The following is a 19,362-nucleotide window of genomic DNA, read 5'->3' as shown; positions in this document are numbered from 1 at the left end:
CACACAAGAGAAGTCTATGTTCCCGACAGCAGATATGCCTTTTTGCATTCAGTCTCTCAGTCTTCTTACTAGGCTACATTTTACCACCTCAATGAAAATAAGGCTTTTTTGGGCATTGGTGGGTTCTTTCTACTACCACCCCAAGCCTGTGGCAGTGACTACAGTCGCGCAGGATCAATACAGCACAATGGATGCCTGGTGGGGATTAGCATGGCAGGCATGCATGGCAGGTGAATGTCCTCAGCACGTGTAGCAGTACACTCTAGATACAGATGAGTGCGTAGCCTCAGCATTTGCAACCCTTGGGCTTGTTCTCCAATAGCTGTTGAGCTTCAGCAGTTTCAGCTTCCCAGGGCAGGTCAGGACTTCAGTTTTTTTTTCAATATATTCTTTATTCGGTTATTAAGACAGAATAACCATAAAAGTACATATAAAAACACAATTGTAAAAGTACATAACATCATCCAATGCACCAAAAAGTCTATTCAACTCAGTTTAGGTTACAATTGATTTACGTGATTTAAAAACGTTCTTTAAAAATGAGCAAATAAACACGATTGTTAAAATATTGTCCAATTTCTGTAAAGCTAAAAAGGCAGGACGACAGCGATTAATTTCCATTACTTTCAATAGTGGAACTACCCATTTATGACGTGGCATAGTATAAAATTTGCAAAAGAAGAAAATATGCATGTCCGACTGCTCTGATTGATCGTCACAAGGGCACATGGGCAAATTTTTGGACCAATCATTCGTTACAGGAAAACTAAGTAATCTAAATAATAAATTAAATCTGAAACGAATTAATAAAAACTTTTCATGGTCACTCATTTGTAGTCTAATATATGGCTGAATTTTTCCTAAAGTTACAATCTGTGCATGGGCTACCACAGATACTTTCTTCATTTCAATCATTGATCTGTGATCATGTACATAAAGCATACATTTTTCTTTCAAAGCTTTCCTTGAGATGTTACGTAAAGCGGACGGGTCGGAGAAATGATTCCCCATACCCAGGTCAGTGAGGAAATTCCTCACATAACACAGCCACTTTACTTTATTGCTTTTTTCTAAACTGACCACATTATTCAAGATCAAACGATTTAGCCCGCACTCTTCGGACATCCAAATTCTGTGCCATAATAATATTGGGGCAGTCCTTATGATATCCTCTAGGTATGGTTCTCCAAGTTCTACATGACAGACATATGTGGAGACACTTTCAGATACACCTAGAAGATATTTCATAAAGCAATTTTCTACCGTCTGTAATGATGTTACATTTGCGTAGCCCCATAAACCTGCGCCATATGTCACAATTGCCACGTGGCTTTATACACAGTCAACATTTCTCCAATGGGTTTTCTCCCTATTTTTTGCCTACAATTTTTCAAAGCCATAATGGATTTACAGTACAAAAGTTTTCTGGTGTTAATTGTAGTATTCCATAGGGCCGTCTGCTCAAACAAAACTCCTAAATAGGAAAAAGTTGCAGTGAAATCGACTGGGGAAGAGCCAATAACTATCGCCTTTTTCTTTCTGTGCACACCCGCACCACAGGTCATGGTGAAAGTCTTTGTACAGTTTATCCTTAAATCCAGCCCAGTCATGAAATCTGCAAAAGATGTAACTAGCTTCTGCAACGCCATAGGGGTTCTAGCCATCAAGACGGCATCATCGGCGTACAACAATGCTGAAATCGGTCTTACCCCCACCATCGGCACGTCGCTACATTCCTTCAGAAGAGTGTTCTCCACATCGTTGATATAGAGTGAAAAAAGGAATGGGGCCAAAACGCAGCCCTGGCGTACTCCCCTGGCAATGCCAAAAGAGTCAGTACATTCTCTGTTTTTCCCGGGCCTGACTCTGGCAGTTGCCGCAGAGTAAAGTTCAAGCAGAAAGTTAATGATTGCGGAGTCTACCCCCAATTTTATCATCACCAGCCAAAGTTTACTATGCGACACACAGTCGAATTCAGTACTTAAATCCACAAAAGTTAAAAACGTCCGACCGGCCTTGGCTTTTGTGTATTTTTCTGTCAAAATATACAAATTTAAACATTGTTCGATTGTGCCGAGCCCTTTTCTAAAACCATACTGTAAATCGCTGATAATCTTATTTTCGTCTGCCCAACATTGCAGTCCGTTTAGAACCACCCGCCCGAGAATTTTAATAGTAGAGTCCAGGAGTGATATAGGACGATAACATTGACAGTTTGTCCTGTCTCCTTTTTTATATATAGGGACTATCAATGATTTGTACCAGGAGGGCAATAAGCCATGTTTAGGTGTGGCATTAAAAAGTTGTGTCAAAATAGGTGCCCAAAGGCCTGTGTTATTTTTTAGGTCAGGACTTTCATATCAGTGGCTACAATGGCACCTCTTGCTTGGCAGTGCAAGCATTAATCAGTGGCCAACCAACCTCATAGTAATGGTGTTGATGCCAAACAAAGCAGTGCTTCTTTTGAGTGGAATGTCTTGATGCAGTTCATTATGGGGTAGGTTCATAGAAACCCCTCATGGCATGGGCAAACTCCTGGCTTTGCTCACTCCTGAGTATTTTTCCCAGTGGGGAACATGCAGGCTTCTCCTCCAGGAGTGTCTATCCTCCTGCAAGGCTAGGCGACACTAGGTGCTAGACAACACTGGAGTGAGATGTAGCTCGTAGATAGCAGTGTTACAATGGAAAATAATATCAGGGACTCCAAATGATTTTGTTAAAACAGCCCAGAAATGGGATGTTACACCCATGATTCATAACAGGGAGTGGTGATGGACAGAGTATCTGAATTAAGCAGAACACTCCTACCCAGTCAAAAGATCAGGGCTTGATCCATCACCGTTTTTTAGCTCACTGCACCATCCCAGTTCAGAACCTGGCTACATGCAAATTAGTCTGACCCTGGCCCAGTGCATCATGGGAACAGGGCAGACCAAACTACCAAGCCAATTCTTTATTGGAAAGGAAACAAGCTTCCGGGGACCGGTTTCTGGCATTGCAGCCGTATTCGGCCCGGCTTGCTTGAATCCTGATGGTGCAGTGAGCAAGGGACTCACATCTGAGTATACCCTTCCACACTTGTGGTGGCCAAAACGATTCATAACAGGGGGTGGTGATGGACAGAGTATCTGAATTAAGCAGAACACTCCTACCCAGTCAAAAGATCAGGGCTTGATCCATCACCGTTTTTTAGCTCACTGCACCATCCCAGTTCAGAACCTGGCTACATGCAAATTAGTCTGACCCTGGCCCAGTGCATCATGGGAACAGGGCAGACCAAACTACCAAGCCAATTCTTTACTGGAAAGGAAACAAGCTTCCGGGGACCGGTTTCTGGCATTGCAGCCGTCTTCGGCCCGGCTTGCTTGAATCCTGATGGTGCAGTGAGCAAGGGACTCACATATGAGTATACCCTTCCACACTTGTGGTGGCCAAAACGATTCCAGAACGTGGCCAGAAACCGGTCCCCGGAAGCTTGTTTTCTTTCCAGTGAAGAATTGGCTTGGTAGTTTGGTCTGCCCTGTTCCCATGATGCACTGGGCCAGGGACAGAATAATTTGCATGTAGCCAGGTTCTGAACTGGGATGGTGCAGTGAGCTAAAAAATGGTGATGGATAAAGCCCTGATCTGTTGACTGGGTAGGAGTGTTCTGATTAACTCAGATACTCTGTCCATCACCACCCCCTTTTTGAAGTTACACCCATGGGCATGAATGTTGGGGAGGGAGTCAGCTATAGTTTTAATCCAGTCTTCACAAAGGATTAGATAGTGAACCACAGTTCTCCACAAGTAAACTGACTCCCAGAGCCCTTCACCAGTGGCGTTGGGACCACAAAAGGTGTAGGGGCTAGGTTTTAAGGGGGACAGAATTAGGAGCAACTTCTAGAGATGACTGCCCAATCAGAATCCTGGGGTATTAGTTTTACTACTATACTGTTGCCACACATCGACCACACATATATGCACATGGAATGTCAGTCAAATGGAATTGGAGTCACAGAAACAACTCTCCCAGCCTTCATACACAGAGCTTTTTTGCTGGCCTTTCAAACATATCTGCTGCTTATGTACCTCCGCCACCTTTCAACGTGCCCTCAGTTTCACAGACCACTCCTCTGGTGCTGAAGGAAATACTGCTTTGATTCTCTGTGCTTTCACAACTGACAATCATAGCCTTTTGTTACTCAGACTCCCTCTGTGGGCCAACTGAGCATATCTATCTGTTGCCTCCCTCAATCAATCAATCAATCAATCAATCAAAGCATTTATACAGCGCACTACTCACCCGGAGGGTCTCAAGGCGCTAGGGGGGGGTCCGCTACTGCTCGAACAGCAAGGTCTTGAGCTGCTTCCTGAAGGCAAGGTGGTCCTGGGTCAGGCGGAGGTGGGTCGGGAGGGAGTTCCAAGTCTTGGCGGCCAGGTAGGAGAAGGACCTTCCTCCTGTGGTGGCTCTTCGGATGCGGGGGACGGCGGCGAGGGCATGGCCGGTCGATCGAAGCTGGCGTGTGGGAGCGTAGAAGTTGAAGCGGCTGTTGAGGTACCCTGGGCCTTGGTTGTGTAGGGCTTTGTGTGCGCGGGTGAGGAGACGGAAGGTGATTCTCTTGTTGACCGGGAGCCAGTGCAGATCTCTTAGGTGTCCGGAGATGTGGCTGCGACGGGGGATGTCCAGGATGAGTCATGCTGAGGCGTTCTGAATCCGCTGGAGTCTCTTCTGGAGTTTGGCGGTGGTTCCGGCGTAGAGGGAGTTGCCGTAGTCCAGGCGGCTGGTGACGAGGGCCTGGGTGACCGTCTTCCTGGTCTCGGTGGGGATCCACCGGAAGATCTTACGTAGCATGCGCAGGATGTTGAAGCACGACGAGGAGATGGCGTTGACTTGTCTGGTCATGGAGAGGGAGGAGTCCAGGATGAAGCCCAGGTTGCGTGCGTGGTCTGTTGGTTTGGGTGCGCTGCCCAGGGCGGGGGGCCACCAGGAGTCGTCCCAGGCAGAGGGTGAGGATCCCAGGATGAGGACTTCCGTCTTGTCCGAGTTAAGTTTCAGGCGGCTGTTCATCATCCACTTGGCTACGTCAGTCATCCCTTCGTGTAGGTTGGCTCTGGCGGGGTTGTTGGCGAGGGAGAGGATCAGCTAGGTATTGTCGGCGTAGGAGATGATGTTGAGGTTGTGTTGGCGTGCGATGGCTGCGAGGGGGCTCATGTAGACGTTGAAGAGGGTTGGGCTGAGCGAGGAGCCTTGAGGAACGCCGCAGATGACTTTGGTGGCTTCTGATCTGAACGGGGGGAGGCGGACTCTCTGTGTCCTTTCGGCGAGGAACGAGATGATCCATTCTAGTGCCTTCTCCTGGATTCCAACGTTGCTGAGACGCTGCACTAGGGTGCGGTGGCAGACAGTGTCGAAGGCCGCGGAGAGGTCCAGAAGGATGAGGGCCACTGTTTCTCTGTTGTCGAGCAGGGCTCGGATGTCATCGGTGGCTGCGATCAGGGCGGTCTCGGTGCTGTGGTTGGCCCGGAAGCCAGACTGCGAGAGGTCGAGGGATCCGTTCGTCTCGAGGAAGGTGGCCAGCTGCTTGTTGACAGTCTTCTCGATTACTTTTGCGGGAAACGGGAGCAGCGAGATGGGGCGGTAGTTCTTGAGGTCGGTGGGGTCGGCTGATGGCTTCTTTAGTAGAGCGCTGAGTTCGGCGTGCTTCCAGCTCTCCGGGAAGGTAGCGGTGTTGAAGGAGGTGTTGATGATGTCCCGCAGGTGGGGTGCGATGACAGCGTCGGCCTTGTTGAAGACGTGGTGAGGGCAGGGGTCGGTCGGAGATCCGGAGTGGATGGAGTTCATCGTGCGGATGGTGTCTTCGGTGCTGATCGGGGTCCAGGCGCGGAGGGTGGTGGAGGGGGGCGGTGGTTCAGTCGTGGCGTGCGTCAGTTGAGTGCTGAAGCTGTTGTGTATGTCCGCGATCTTGTTTTGGAAGTAGGAGGCGAGGGAGTTGCAGAGTTCTTGCGAAGGGGTGATGTCGTTGTTTCCGGCGTTGGGGTTGGAGAGCTCTTTAACGATGTTGAAGAGTTCCTTGGTGTTGTGGGCCTGGTAGTCCAGTCGTTCCTTGAATGCAGTTTTCTTGGTGGCATGGATCAGTTGGTGGTGTTTTCGGGTGGCGAGCTTGAGGGCAGTCATGTTGTTCGGTGTTGGGTCTCTTCGCCAGGCTCTCTCGAGGGCTCGGCAGTTCTTCTTGGAGCTCTTGAGTGCGTCGGTGAACCATGGGGCTTTCTTGCTGCTGGGTCTGCTAGGCGGGGTCTTCAGGGGGCGAGGTCGTCTGCGCAGTTGCTGATCCACTTTGTGAGGTTGGTGGCCGCCTGGCTTGGGTTCGTTGCGCTGGTGGGAGGGTTCATGCTCAGGGAAGTCGCGAGTTGGTCGGCTGTGATCTTGTTCCAGCTTCTGCGTGCAACTTGTTGCTGGTGGTGGTGGGTCGTGGTCCTTCTGAAGCTGAAGTGGATGCAGCTGTGGTCCGTCCAGTGGAGTCCGGTGGTGTGGCTGAAGGTGATGTCCTTGCTGGATGAGAACACGGGGTCGAGTGTGTGTCCGGCGTAGTGGGTGGGGGTGGTCACCAGCTGCTTGAGACCGAGGTTGGCGAGGTTGTCCAGCAGGGTGGTGGTGTTGCGGTCGTTGTTGTTCTCCAGGTGGAAGTTGAGGTCCCCGAGGAGGATGTAGTCAGCGGAGGGGAGGGCGTGCGGGCTGATGAAGTCAGCGATGTCTTCGCTGAATTGTGTGCGTGGTCCCGGGGGTCTGTAGATGAAGGTGCCTCTGAGGGTCATCTTGGGGTTGATGTGAATCTGGAAGTGCAGGTGTTCGGCGGGAGCGAGGGTGTCGTCGGTGTTGGTCGTGATGCGGATGGTGCTCCTGTGGATGATGGCGATGCCTCCCCCTGTCTGGTTGACGCGGTCCCTCCGGGTGATCTTGTAGCCGTCCGGGGTGGCGATGGCGATGTCGGGCGCTGAGGAGGCGTACATCCAGGTTTCCGTGAGGAAGGCGACGTCTGGGGCTGTGGTGTCGAGCAGGTTCCAGAGCTCGACGGCGTGTCTGTGGACGGAGCGGGTGTTGAGCAGGATGCACTTCAGGTGGCTGCTGCTGGTGCTCGTCTTGGTCGGTGTTGGTGTAGTGCAGGTCCGGATGCAGGTGAACTTGCAGGAGTGGCAGCAGAAAGGTCCGTGGGTGCGTCTCGGGGTGGCTCGATAGCAGCCCGGAATTCGACCGGCGTTGAGTGCGTAGAGTTCGGTGGCGTCGTAGGTCCGGCGGGTGGGCTGGTGTCTGCGGGTGACAGGGGTCCTGGCACTGGGCGCGGTCCAGGCGCGGACGGGCGCAGACGGGCTTACCTTTGGCGCGCCTTGGGCACACAATCGGCGCGCCCGCTGCGCGTCAACGCTGCGCGTGCGCACGGTCGCCATTTATGGCGAAGTGCAGGGGGGAGGAGTAGCTGGGAGGCGGGAGCGGGGAGGGTACAGAAGGAAAGGGGGCGTGTCCACACTCCCGGCAGCGGGAAGCGGGGCGGGTGGGCGCCCTGCGGGGGAAACTGCACAGGGGGGGAAAACAGGACAAAAAAATGAACGAAAAATAGGAGAAAGGCAAATTACAATACAATTTACAGTAGAATACAATTACAATGAAGCAGAACAGCAGGGAAATGCGGGCGAGCAACGAGCGACGGTGGGGGGCGTGGCCAGGAGGAAGGAAGGCTCAGCGAGGCTGAGAGTGGTGGCAGGCGGGGGGCACACGCGACAGCTGGTGGCCGTGCGGCGCGGGGGTGTCCTAAGATTCTCTTTAGAGCATTGTTATCATCCTGAGCTGCTCGCTCCCTTTGGCGGATTGCCTTATGACCCCCCCCCCTCCTTTGCTAGCCAGCCATTTTTCGCATGGAGCACTCCTTTTAACACATCCATCAAATTTCAGGCTCTCTGCCCGCTGATCCACCTTCAGACCACTGTGCAGCATCAAACAGCATCTGCTACTCAGAGCTCAGTCTGTAATAGTCCTGGCATTTTATTCATTTTGCATACTCTGATTTATCAACAAATATTTATCATCAGTTCAAAAAGTGGTCTGAAAAGGTGAGTGGCTCTAAGGGTTAACAGCAAAAGAAGCATGATTAAGAACCATACACAAAAGGGGCATTGTTAGACCTGGCATTATTGGCGTGAGTCTCCCTTCTATTTTGACGGATTGCCTCCTCTGTTTTGATATGTTTTTGCTGGTTATATGCTTTGGGTACTGTGCCACTGCTATTCAGTGCCACAGTGCAAGTGCTCCTTATGTTAAATTGATGTATTAATTGGTGATTCCATGATTGGGTTATTCAATTTACTTGTCAGCCCCTAGTATAGTGCCCCATGTGTGCCCAGGGCATGTAAATTAAATGCTGCTAATGGGCTTGCAGCACTTGTTGTGCCACCCACATCAGCAGCTTGTAAAGTGTGTCTCAGGCCTGACATTGCAAGGCCTATGTGCAGTCTAGCACTGCCATGTCGTCTTGGCCAAGTGCACCCACTTGCCAGTCCCTAAACCTTCCCTTTGCTTCATGTTAGACACCCCATTGGTAGGCCCAAGAGCAGGGTGCATTGTAAGTATAAGGTAGGGCATGCTCTGGTGGGTGTAGCATGTCCTAATTATGAACTACAGCCCTTTTTCGTTTTTCACTATTGAAGGCTACCTGTTCTACATAGGCTAGAATGGGCAGTTATAATATTACATTCGTATAATCCTAACTGACTCAGGGAACATGGTAGAAATTCGAATTTAGTATGCCTGAACTCAGAATGATAAAATACATATTTTAGTAAGGTTGGTTTTAATATTCTGTGTTTGAAAATACCACTTTTAGAAAGTAGGTATTTTCTTGCCTAACTGTCCAGGCCTGCCTCTGCTGGGTCGTGTATTCCTTGTCTGGGTTTCTGAGTGACAGGGCTGGGGGATTCCAGGAGACAGGCTGGGGCAGCCCAGTGGTGAATAGAGAGATCTGCATCTAGATGGGAGGGAGGAGTTGCACCTGGGACTTGAATGGGGCTGGGCCTTCCCTCTAAAATGCTGGTTTCACCTCCTGTGGCTTGTCTGATGTATCTGCCCTGCACCGTGAAAGGAGAGAAGGAATCATGTTAACAAAGTGCTCCAGAACTGTATCTTCCCTCCCCTGTGCTGGCTCCACCTCCTGTTGGACGGCTGATGTCTCTGTCCTGCACAGTGAATGGAAGAAGAAAGTCATGTAAACAAAGTGTTCAGGAACTGGTTTGGACTAGGCAGAGGCCTCTCTGCCTTCAGAGAACAAATGATTTTGCGGTATAAAAATTGGGACTCTGATCCCAAGAAATTAGATCACTTCTGGAACAAGAAACCTTTTGCCAAGGAGAAGAACCAAGGAAGCTGCAGGAGTTTTACTGCCCCTCTGCCAGTTTGCTGTTTGCTGGGTTGGCCTGCAGTGGTTGCTTCATTGCCAAGGAAAGGAGAAGGAACTTTTAAAGACTTTCATCATTTACAGAATATTCTCCAAGGGCTTGAACCATACATGCCTCATGCTGAAGTCTCAGGGAAAAAAGACTTCATCTCCAGCTTCCCTCTGAATATCCTTGCTGGGAATTCTCAACTCCAGACATTTACGTGTCGCTGGGAGCTGGTAGCGCGATGCATCGAGAGTAAGCGTCTCGCCGCCGCAGCTGAAATCGTCGCATCGCCGGAGAAGCGAGCCTTCGCCGCAGATCACAGAACCGACGCTTCTCCCCTTTTGCAAGCCTTTGGTTTACTTTGTGTTACGCACCCAGGTACTTTGTTGAGAACTTTGTCACATTTATCTTCAACTTGAACTGAGCCACGTTTTATCATCTTTAAGCAATCTTAAGTGTAGTATTGTGGATTTTTGTCGTTTGTGGTCTTGTGTTAAGTCTATATAAAGAATACTTATTTTTCTAAAACCTGAGTTGTGTCCATCTGTAGTGTTTTCACTGTATTACTGTGTATACTTACAAATACTTAACACACTTGGTCTGGCAACTCTGCTCTTCATCTTCTTGGCCATATTGCTCCTTCTGGCCATTGCCCTCACGGCCATTGTCCTCACGGTTCTGATGTCCCTTGTCCTGATCATCTGTTTTGTCCTCTCTCTGGTCCCCAAGGTCCTGGGACACCAAGTCCTGGTCTTCTTTGCTCTCATGATCCTGATCTCCTTTGGTGGGTTCCTCTGTGTCCTGGTCCACTTAGAGCATATCCTTGTGCTCTGGCTGCAGGTGTTCCTTGTCTCATTCCCAAGCACCCCTGAACCCATAGCCATGGCTCTCCTGTTCTTACTTTTGATAGTCTGTGTTCATCCTGCGTTCTGTGCCTATTAGACCTGATCTTCTTGGTGCTGGTACTTATAGTTTGGGTTTGCCAGCACCTAGTTCACCTGGACCTGTCCTATGAGCAATCCGAGTTCTAGTCTTCTTGGTCCCGATTGTCCAGGTTTTTCTTATTCTTGTCCTATTGTGATGATCATCTTAAACCTTGTCTTTTGGCCATCATGGCCCTTCTTGGTTCCCCCAGGTGTGACCCATCTAGGTCCCGTTGCTTTCTGGTCCTCTTGGCCCTTGGTCACCTTGTCCTGGTTCTCCTCACCTTGTATACCTTCTAGTCCAGATGCCATAGGTCCAGGCTCCCATAGTCCTTGTCCTCCTGGTTTGGTTTGTCATGGTTTTCCCGGGTCTTTTCCTTGTTCTCTTGGTCCTCTTTATACTGCCCCTACACGTCCTGGCCCCCTGGATCCAGGTTCTCCTTGTTCTGATCCTCTTGAGTCTGGTCATTATGATGCTAGTCGTGTGGACCACCCCTGTCCAGTCCCTCTAGTCTTCCTGACTCTGGTTGGTTTTCTTACATCTTCACCCTGGCCCTGCTATCTAAGATGATCAATCTGCTCCTCTTGGTACTCTGCTGCCTAGTCCCCTAGCACAATATCTGCATGACCCTCTTAGCCCTGTTTTCAGCTCTTCTGGGTCTGATACAAGAAGTCCACCTAGTACACCTTGGTCCTTCTGGTGCCCTTGGACCTGGACCCACTGCTCTTCCTAGTCCCTGTCATGCATATTCTGGTCTCCTGGTCCTTCTGGCCATTGTGCTCCTGGCCTTTTGACATCTCTTCAATGTGAAAGTGTTCCTTGTGGCTTTAGTTCTCTTGCTCATTGTCCTCAAGATCCTTAAATACCTTGACCTGGCTGACCAATGATCATCCTAGCATACCTAAATTGTGATGACCCAGTATTTCAGGTTCATGCCAACCTTCGCCGTTCTTGATCCTTGCTTTCCCTCGACTGGTTCATCTTGTCATCATTCTCAAGAACTCCTGCACCATGTCTTCTAGATCCTGGTTATCCCAACCCTGGCTCTGTTAATCCTAGTCACCATAATTCAGTCGCCTCTTCATAATCCTTCTACTGCAAGTAATCCTGGTCCATGTAGTTCTGGTCTTCTTAGTTCTGGTACTTCTTTGTCTGGTCCTCGTTTATCGGGCCTTCTGTTGCTATTCCAACTGGCCTTGGTTTCCCTAGCAACTCCAGCCCTGTTCATCCTGCCCCATCCTAGTACTACTAGTCCTCCCGGTCTCCTGGTCTGCCTATTGCACCTTGTTCTTATCCATTGGACTGTTGTTCCTTCTGTCATGGGCCTCCTAAAATTATTCCTCCAAGCTTTGTTATTCCTTGTGGTCATGGCACTGGCCTTCCATGTCGCCATGTCGTGGTCACCCTGGTCCATGTAATCCTTGACATCCTGGTTTAGGATTCTCCTCAGTCTGACCCACATATAACTTCTGATCCAGGTTCCACTGTTCCTGAAATTTCTGGTTCTATTCATTCCTCATGGGCCTGATGATCCAGGGCATGCTGGTCCTTCTTGCCCTAGTCCTTCCCACTATTGATCTTCTCAGCTCTGGTCCTTCTTCTTCAGGCCCCTTGGTCCTCCCTGATATGATCTCTGGGGCCCTAGCCTTCTTGTCTCTGGCCCACCCTTCCATTGTAATCTTCGTTCTGGTCCTCTTTGGTCTATTCACCTGGATCTTCTACTTCTGGTCGTCCTTCTAGTCCTTCTAGTCCTTCTAGTCTTGGTCAGTGCACGCAGACCCTCCTAGCACTCCTCATCTCGCGTGGTCCATGCCCCAGTTTTTTTTGTTTCTTTGGGCACTGCTCCACAGGGTCATGATCTCCCTATTTCACATCCTTTTCACTCTTGTCCTGGTACTCCATGTCCTGTTTTTCCTTGTCCTATTCCTTATGATCCTATTGCATGTGGTCCCCTCTAGCTTTGGTCAAACTGGTTCTCGTGGACAAGCCCTCACTGGTCCTAGTTCTTCTTGTCTCTGTCTTTTTGGCTTTAGTCGTCCCATTCCTCCTGGAACAAATCTTCCTACTGGTCATCATTCTCATTCCGCTCTTCCACCTTCTTTCCATGGGTCCCCTCTACAGTGACTTTACTCAGGTCCAGAGGTCCAGCTTCCAAGATTTTCCTTCAATTATTTTTTTTTGGGGGGTAGGGGGATTCCAGATTTCTTTTACTAAGATTCCACTGCCTTATATGTCAAAAGTCCCGATTGACCGGGTGACTCTTGAATTTTTAAGCACAAAGGCCTATATTTTACAGGTCTCAATGCTAAAATCTCCTCTACTTCAATTTAAGTGAATGGAGGAAACAAACTTCCCTTGATTTTTATTTTTATAAATCTCTCTGGTTTCAGTTTCAAAATGTTGCCATGGACGGAAATGAGGGCAGAGTGGAGGCAGGTCCCTCAAGGTAAAACTGAAACTACCTTTTCCAAGATACATTGCATACATTCCAAAGCATATTGATTTAGTTGGAAGGTGAGTGAATAGATATTTCTCTTATGAATTTCCCAAATGCTTCCTTCCCCTGTCTTCTGCTTTTTTTTTTTTTTACAGATTTTTATTTAGCACGAACTTGACCCGATCGGGTATCTGAGCGCACTAAATAGCACCAGTTCCATTACACAAGGACACATTTATTTTCTTAGGCACAGGGAGATTAAGTGATTTGCTCAGAATCAAAGGATGCTCAGCGTCATTGCCAAGGCTCGAACCCAGTTCCCACCGATTCGAGGTCAACCGCCCTAGCCATTAGGCCAACTCCACCCCCTTAAGTTCTCCTACTCCATATATACCCCTATCACTGTGACTCACTCAATCTAACTTTTACAAGTGTCCTAAAGCACTATCCCCTCTAAAACAAATTTCTTATGTAACTCCTTCTCCGTCCCCCACCTCTCTGCAGTCCCTATTTGCTTCTGCTTGTAGGCTGCTGCTGTGTTACACAGACTTAAATTCTAAGCGAGTACAACCCCCCCCCCCCCGAAATAAATTCCCAAACCGATCACAGAGCCTTTTGTAAAAACCAGTAATGGGAACCAGTCTCTCAAATATAATTCAAAGGAGAACCATAAACATTAAAAACAATGGGCATCATTACAATGCTGGACGGTCGGACCACCAGCTACTATTATGTGGCCAGGAAACCGTTGACAAGTATGCGGGCAGTCCACCTGCCATATTTCGGTGTGACCACCGGGTTTGCAGTCGGAATGGCATCAGTGCCACCAAGGGGACATGCTGCAGGCTTGGAAAAGGACTGCAGCGCTTGCCTCCACCGTGTAGCACCTCCTGCACTTCTGTGCACCGGGTGCCATGCACCATGTTGTACATGGTACACGGTGCACGAAGGTGAGTGGGGGCACTACATGTGCCCCAGGGCCACTTTTTAGTTGCCTACACCAGCTAGGGGCCCTGTTTAGGGTCACCTGATCCCTTTCTGACAACCTTTTCATAGCGGGCTGTAAGAAAGGAATAACATAATCCCGACAGCAGTACCTACCTTGGCACTGTTGCCTTTCTGGGGCGATCCTCCGACCGCTGCCCTGTCAGGATCTATGATTCTGGGGAAGGTGGCGGTCTTGCATTTGACAGCTGTGGGTCCAACCACCAGTACCACAATACGGTGGTCGGACCTAAGGGCTGTCATCAGTCAGTGAGCTGCCAGTAGTCCGACTAGCTGGCATCGTAATGATGCCAATATATTCTCATAAGTGAAGAAAACATTGATGCAACATGCATTAAAACCATACTCATTATTCTCTGCAGACAACCAAATACTCCTAGACTGTAGCACACAATATCTGTGTCATATCCTGAAGATCCTGCAATAGAAAATTGAGCCCTACATTTCTTATTGTATTATTAGATTAAATATGTGCTTTTATTCAAAATAAATGTCAATGTTATTTTTTGTTGTATTTAAATTCATGCAGTTACATCTGTATATACATGTGTTCATTTATATATGCCCTTACTTTCCAATGCCTTACACAATTTCATGGACTTCCATAACAAGGGTATTTGGATAAAATATTAAGTTTTGATATCGGGAGACAGAAATATCAAGAAAAAAATATTATGATGCAAAAATATGATGCAGAAATATCAGTGTCAAGAATATCATTTTTTTAGGTAAGTAATATCACTGTTCAGAATATTGTTGTTTTTAATATCTTTTTCCATGATGTAGTTGTCAAAAATATAGTTTGATTAATTTATTATGTTTTTTTGTGTATATTCATTTAAAGTGTTATCACTGTTTGTATAATTGTTATTTAATAATTTTTTTAAAGTGATATAGATAGTTTAATCTAATTGCCAATAGTAATTTTTAGTGTTGTAGCGGGTTGCTGAGTTTGTAGGGGGATAGGACGGGAAATTGATTAAGTATTAATTCATTAATATTTTTATGTAAGTATGTGATTGATATAAATTTTGTTCATTTTGTAAAATGTATTTATTTTAGTTTTATTGTAGGTACAGGTTGCTATGTTTGCAAGGGTACAGGGAGGGAAAATAATTAGGCAATAAATAAATATAAATATTTAATAATTTGTATTACTATTTTAATTGATTAATAATTATGTGTATTGTGCAATAATTATATATTTTACTTATATTTTAGGTGTGGGCTGCTGGGTTTGTAGCGGTATAGGGTGGGAAGTTTATTAAGTAATTAACAATTAATTATTAATTGTTGATTATTTAATTGATTGTTAATTATGTAAAATATGTTATACTTATTCGTTTTAGTTATATTTTATATGTGGGCTGGTAGATTTGTATGGGTATATGGTGGGAAATTAAACAAGTAATAATTAAATAATAAATATTTTTCTAATTGAACATTATATAATACATTGTTTAATAATTATGTTAATTTATATTGTTTATATTATGAGCTTTTAAAAAAGAAATCACTAGGGTTATTCAAATATGTAATGCGTTTGAAGTGAAGTACGTTCCCTACTCTAGCACAGACTGCAGTGGGAATAGTAAATCTTACCCCTCCGAGGTCTAACACTTTCCCAGCTCTAGCTCAGACTGGAGTTGGAATAGAAAATCTTACCCCTCCAAAGTCCTACACTTTCTCTCCTGTTGCACAGACTAGAATGGGAATAGTAAATGTAACCTCTCTGAAGGACAACATTGTCCCTACTATTGCATAGACTGGACTGGGAATAGTAATCCCCCCCCCCCCCTCCGAACTCTAACATTTTCCCTACTTTTAAAATGAATGGAGTGGGAATAGTACATTTTACTGCTTTGTAATCCAACACTTTCTCTGCTATTGCATAGACTGGAGCGGGAATAATACATTAATCCCTTACGAAGTCCAACACTTTCTCTTTTGTAGCAGAGACTGGAGTGGGAAAAGTAAATCTTACCCCTCTGAAGTTCACTATCTTCCCAACTGTTGTGCATTCTGTAGTAGAAATACTAAAGGTATCCCATCTGAAGTTCAAGACTTTTCCTACTGTAACACAGACTGGAGTGGGAATAGTAAATGATACCCCTCCAAAGTCCAATGAATCCCCTACTGTTGTATAGCATGGAGTGGGAATAGTACATTTAACCCCTCTGAAGTTCAAAGCTTTCCCTTCTTCTTACAGTATTTTTCGTATATGTGTATTTTGGGGTTTTTAATATATTGTCTAAATCAATTATTATATTTGTATAGTTCAATTGTTTATATTTGTTATGTTTTTATTTTGAACCTCTCTCTCTCCCTCTCTCTCTCTAGACTCCATGGGCAATGGTTAGAGGCAGCAGACCCGGGAGCAGAGGACGGCCCGGGACCAGGGTTCTATTCCCGACGCGGCAGGTTCTTTGACCAGGGTCAGCAGACTAGATAATTCAATCTCACCTCGGTGCCTACTCTAATTAGGGATCACACACGGCAACTCTGGGCATTAGCTTGCCTCATCTCCACAACGGCCCAATACATACGCCGGGGATGCCTGGTTTCACCTTGGAGATACCCTTTAGGGACCATCTCACAGGGAAAGCCAGGACGGGTTCCCCAGCGGTCTATAGCGCAGAGATACTCCTTCGGGAGTCGATTCTAGCGCGTTAGAAACCCGCAATTAATGTTCAAAGAAGAGTGTTGTTTATTCACACATTAGAGGTCCAAATGACGCGTTTCGACTGCGAGACATGTGGCCTTGTTCACATAGCGCGGTGATAGTAAATGGTGCATTTATATACATGTGGCAGTGGTAGTATTTTTTTCTATGTTACTCAAAGTGAGTAGGCATTTTACAGCATGTAGTGACTATTGGTAAACGTTGCTTTACTGCTGACAGGCAAAATGACATCACAGTTACTTAAATATGCATGAACATGGTGAACAGACTACGTTCATACCGAGTGAAATGCAAAGTCAGTGGCTGCCTGTGACGTTCTGCGTGTACATTGTGGCAGTAAGTGTGAAAACTTAAAATGTTTGAACTATCTAAAGCAGATCACGTGTGTCATAAAGTTCACACAATTAAAATGCCCGCATGAATGAGCAAGTAAGCCGCCCTCCGCCTAATGTCTTGGTCTGTGCCTAGACGCATAACACCAACGGTGTGTAGAACAGACCTAGAAATGTAGTCACGTGTGATGTGGGTAGAGATCATATATATATATATAGATAGATGTATATATATATGTTTTATTTTCATAGTCATGCATTTTAAATAATAAAAAATATGCTGTAAAATAAATAATGTTATTAATTGCTACAATATTTTTTTTTTTGCAGAGTTTTATATAGCGCGAACTAGACCCGAACCGAATCAGGTATCAGAGCGCTTTACATAGCACCAGTTACGTTACATGAGGACACACTTTCATTTTAGGCACGGGGAGATTAAGTGATTTGCCTAGAATCACAGGAGGTTTTTGGCGTCGTTACCGAGACTCGAACCCAGATCCCCAGGTCCGAGGTCGAGCGCCTTAGCCGTTAGGCCAACCCCCAGGTAAGCACACATATATAGGTTTATATGTGTTTGTGTGTTTATATAATTATATATGTATATATAGTATTAAATATTAGTGGAATTTAAGTGACATATTAACCCCTTCCGTGCTCCTGTCGGCCAGCACTACCTCGCGGGTTCTGCCGTCGGCCAACAGAGCCCTGCCCACTCAATAGAATGCCCGCACTGTGGCGGAAAAACCGCCGCGGTTAAGGCATTAAATTTATATATTATAATATTTAACATTTACTACTTTAAACTCTATATTCAAAAACTCAAAATGTTCTGATATTTTTTGACAATATTAGTGCTAACCATTTTTGTTCCTGATTTTGTTGTTCTTCCCATTTTAAGATTAGGGACACAATATTTTGGTAAACAATATTTTTTGCACAATATTTGTGTGAAACAATATTGCTTACCTCGATATTGTGTAAGGGAGCTAATTACAAGGTGGTCACAACCCTACCACTGCCAAGAGTCCCATTTTAATTCATGCCCAGCTAAATAAAGACATCGTTCACACTATTTATCTGGCTGCCGATCAAATAGTACCTTCCTGATCTCTACTATTCGGCCTGCAGCAGAAAAACTGTGAAATCTCACGTATTATGCCAGTTGTTGTGAATCAATAGCAGTATTTATCTACTATTTTGCCTGCTGCTAGTTAAATTGCAAACATTATGTATTATTTGGCTGGTGGACAGATAAATAGCCACTTCAAAAAATACATTGTACAGATGTAAATGGGACTTTTTTTTACTACAGATGAAATCCAGGGACTACCAACAAAATCATCTTAAATAGAAATCCGCACTTTAACAAAACAATGCAGGTAATTCATATCTGTCTCTTTGTGTACAGCATTGTTCATTTTACAGAATCCTATGGGCCTTGTGAGATATGCGCTGGTCTTTTGTCATTGCAGAGTGCAGCAATGGTATTTACTCACTGCTCCTTTAGGGAACATTCATGTTGGTTGACTACATGGATCAAGAGTCTGTTTCACTGAAATATTGTTCCTAAAATGATGAAGTCAGGTCATTTCTTGGAAGAACAGAGAAAACACATTATGTCTAACGCCATTGAAAAAGAGTGCATTTTGAGGAGTGAGGCGAAAGAGGGTATTAATCAGCAGAAAATTACTTCTGTCCTCAAATCAAATCATCTGATTTAGTATTTCTCCCCCTGCAATCAGTGCATATCTTTATGCCAAGCCCCAAAGGCCACATTGCTGAATAGGTATTTTTAATGCCATTTCTGAAGCACTGCCTACAGTAATAGAAACAAATGCCATATAGAACCACTCAACACTTAAAACCTCTGGAGATAGAGGGGGCTAAGGAGTTAACCCCGAGGGATGAAACCCGCAGCAAGGAAAAGTCAGAAGAAGAACTACATGAATGTCTGGCACAAGATGACCTTCTAAGGGTACAGCAGCAGTTCAGAGGGGAATTATATCCTGATGGAATAGGGGATCACTTTTATTCCTTAACCGATGAATCGGAGAAGGAAGACACCTCTACCAGCAGTGAGGGGTTCTTGGAGTCGGATAGTTCCTCCTCCGGAGACCAAGTACAAGTAACCCAGAGGAAGATAAGCACTGGGGGGAGTAAAAAAAGGAAAGACAGTAAGAAATGGCACGTGGGCAAGAAACTGAAGTGGAATTATTCGGATAGTCGACCAGTACAGCAGACAGAAGGGCCAATTGAAGTGGCAGAGATGGATCCCCTAGAGAAAGAACCCTCGCTATCTACGATATTCAGATCCATTCAGCAAAATGCAAGAAAAAGTGAGTGGATGGGCGCAGAGCTAGAGTGGCAAACAAAAAAGTACAAGCAGGGATTCCAAAGATGAACAAGAAATGTGGGGATATAGCGGAAAGATTGACGTCGGTTGAGACATTGGCAGAGACTCTTGAAGTAGAAATTGAGACACTGAAGGAGCAGAACATTCGGCAGGGGGTGACCTCTGGGTGCTCTGTTGGATGTCCTGGTCAAGGTAGAAGAACAGGAAAATAGACAGC

The 19,362-nt window shown here is 46.2% G+C and overlaps 1 protein-coding gene across 3 annotated transcripts in view; it reads right to left on the bottom strand.

The window, feature by feature from the left end:
* Positions 1-19,362, bottom strand: part of CDH12 (cadherin 12) — a 1,332,533-nt gene that overhangs the window by 131,370 nt on the left and 1,181,801 nt on the right. The window contains exon 1 of one of the 3 annotated variants that reach the window (XM_078687753.1): positions 1,710-1,808. The exons of the other annotated variants lie outside the window; for them this stretch is intronic. Coding sequence (XP_078543879.1) covers positions 1,710-1,718 — 9 coding nt within the window. The 5' untranslated portion in view covers positions 1,719-1,808. Of the gene's footprint in view, positions 1-1,709; positions 1,809-19,362 lie in introns of those variants that run through there. 3 annotated transcript variants of the gene reach the window in all.

Source organism: Lissotriton helveticus, chromosome 4_1, assembly GCF_964261635.1.
Source record: "Lissotriton helveticus chromosome 4_1, aLisHel1.1, whole genome shotgun sequence".
In the NCBI taxonomy this organism is placed as follows: Eukaryota; Metazoa; Chordata; class Amphibia; order Caudata; family Salamandridae; genus Lissotriton; species Lissotriton helveticus.
The sequence above is the reverse complement of the archived record's forward strand: the minus strand, read 5'-3'. Positions and strand labels throughout refer to the sequence as shown.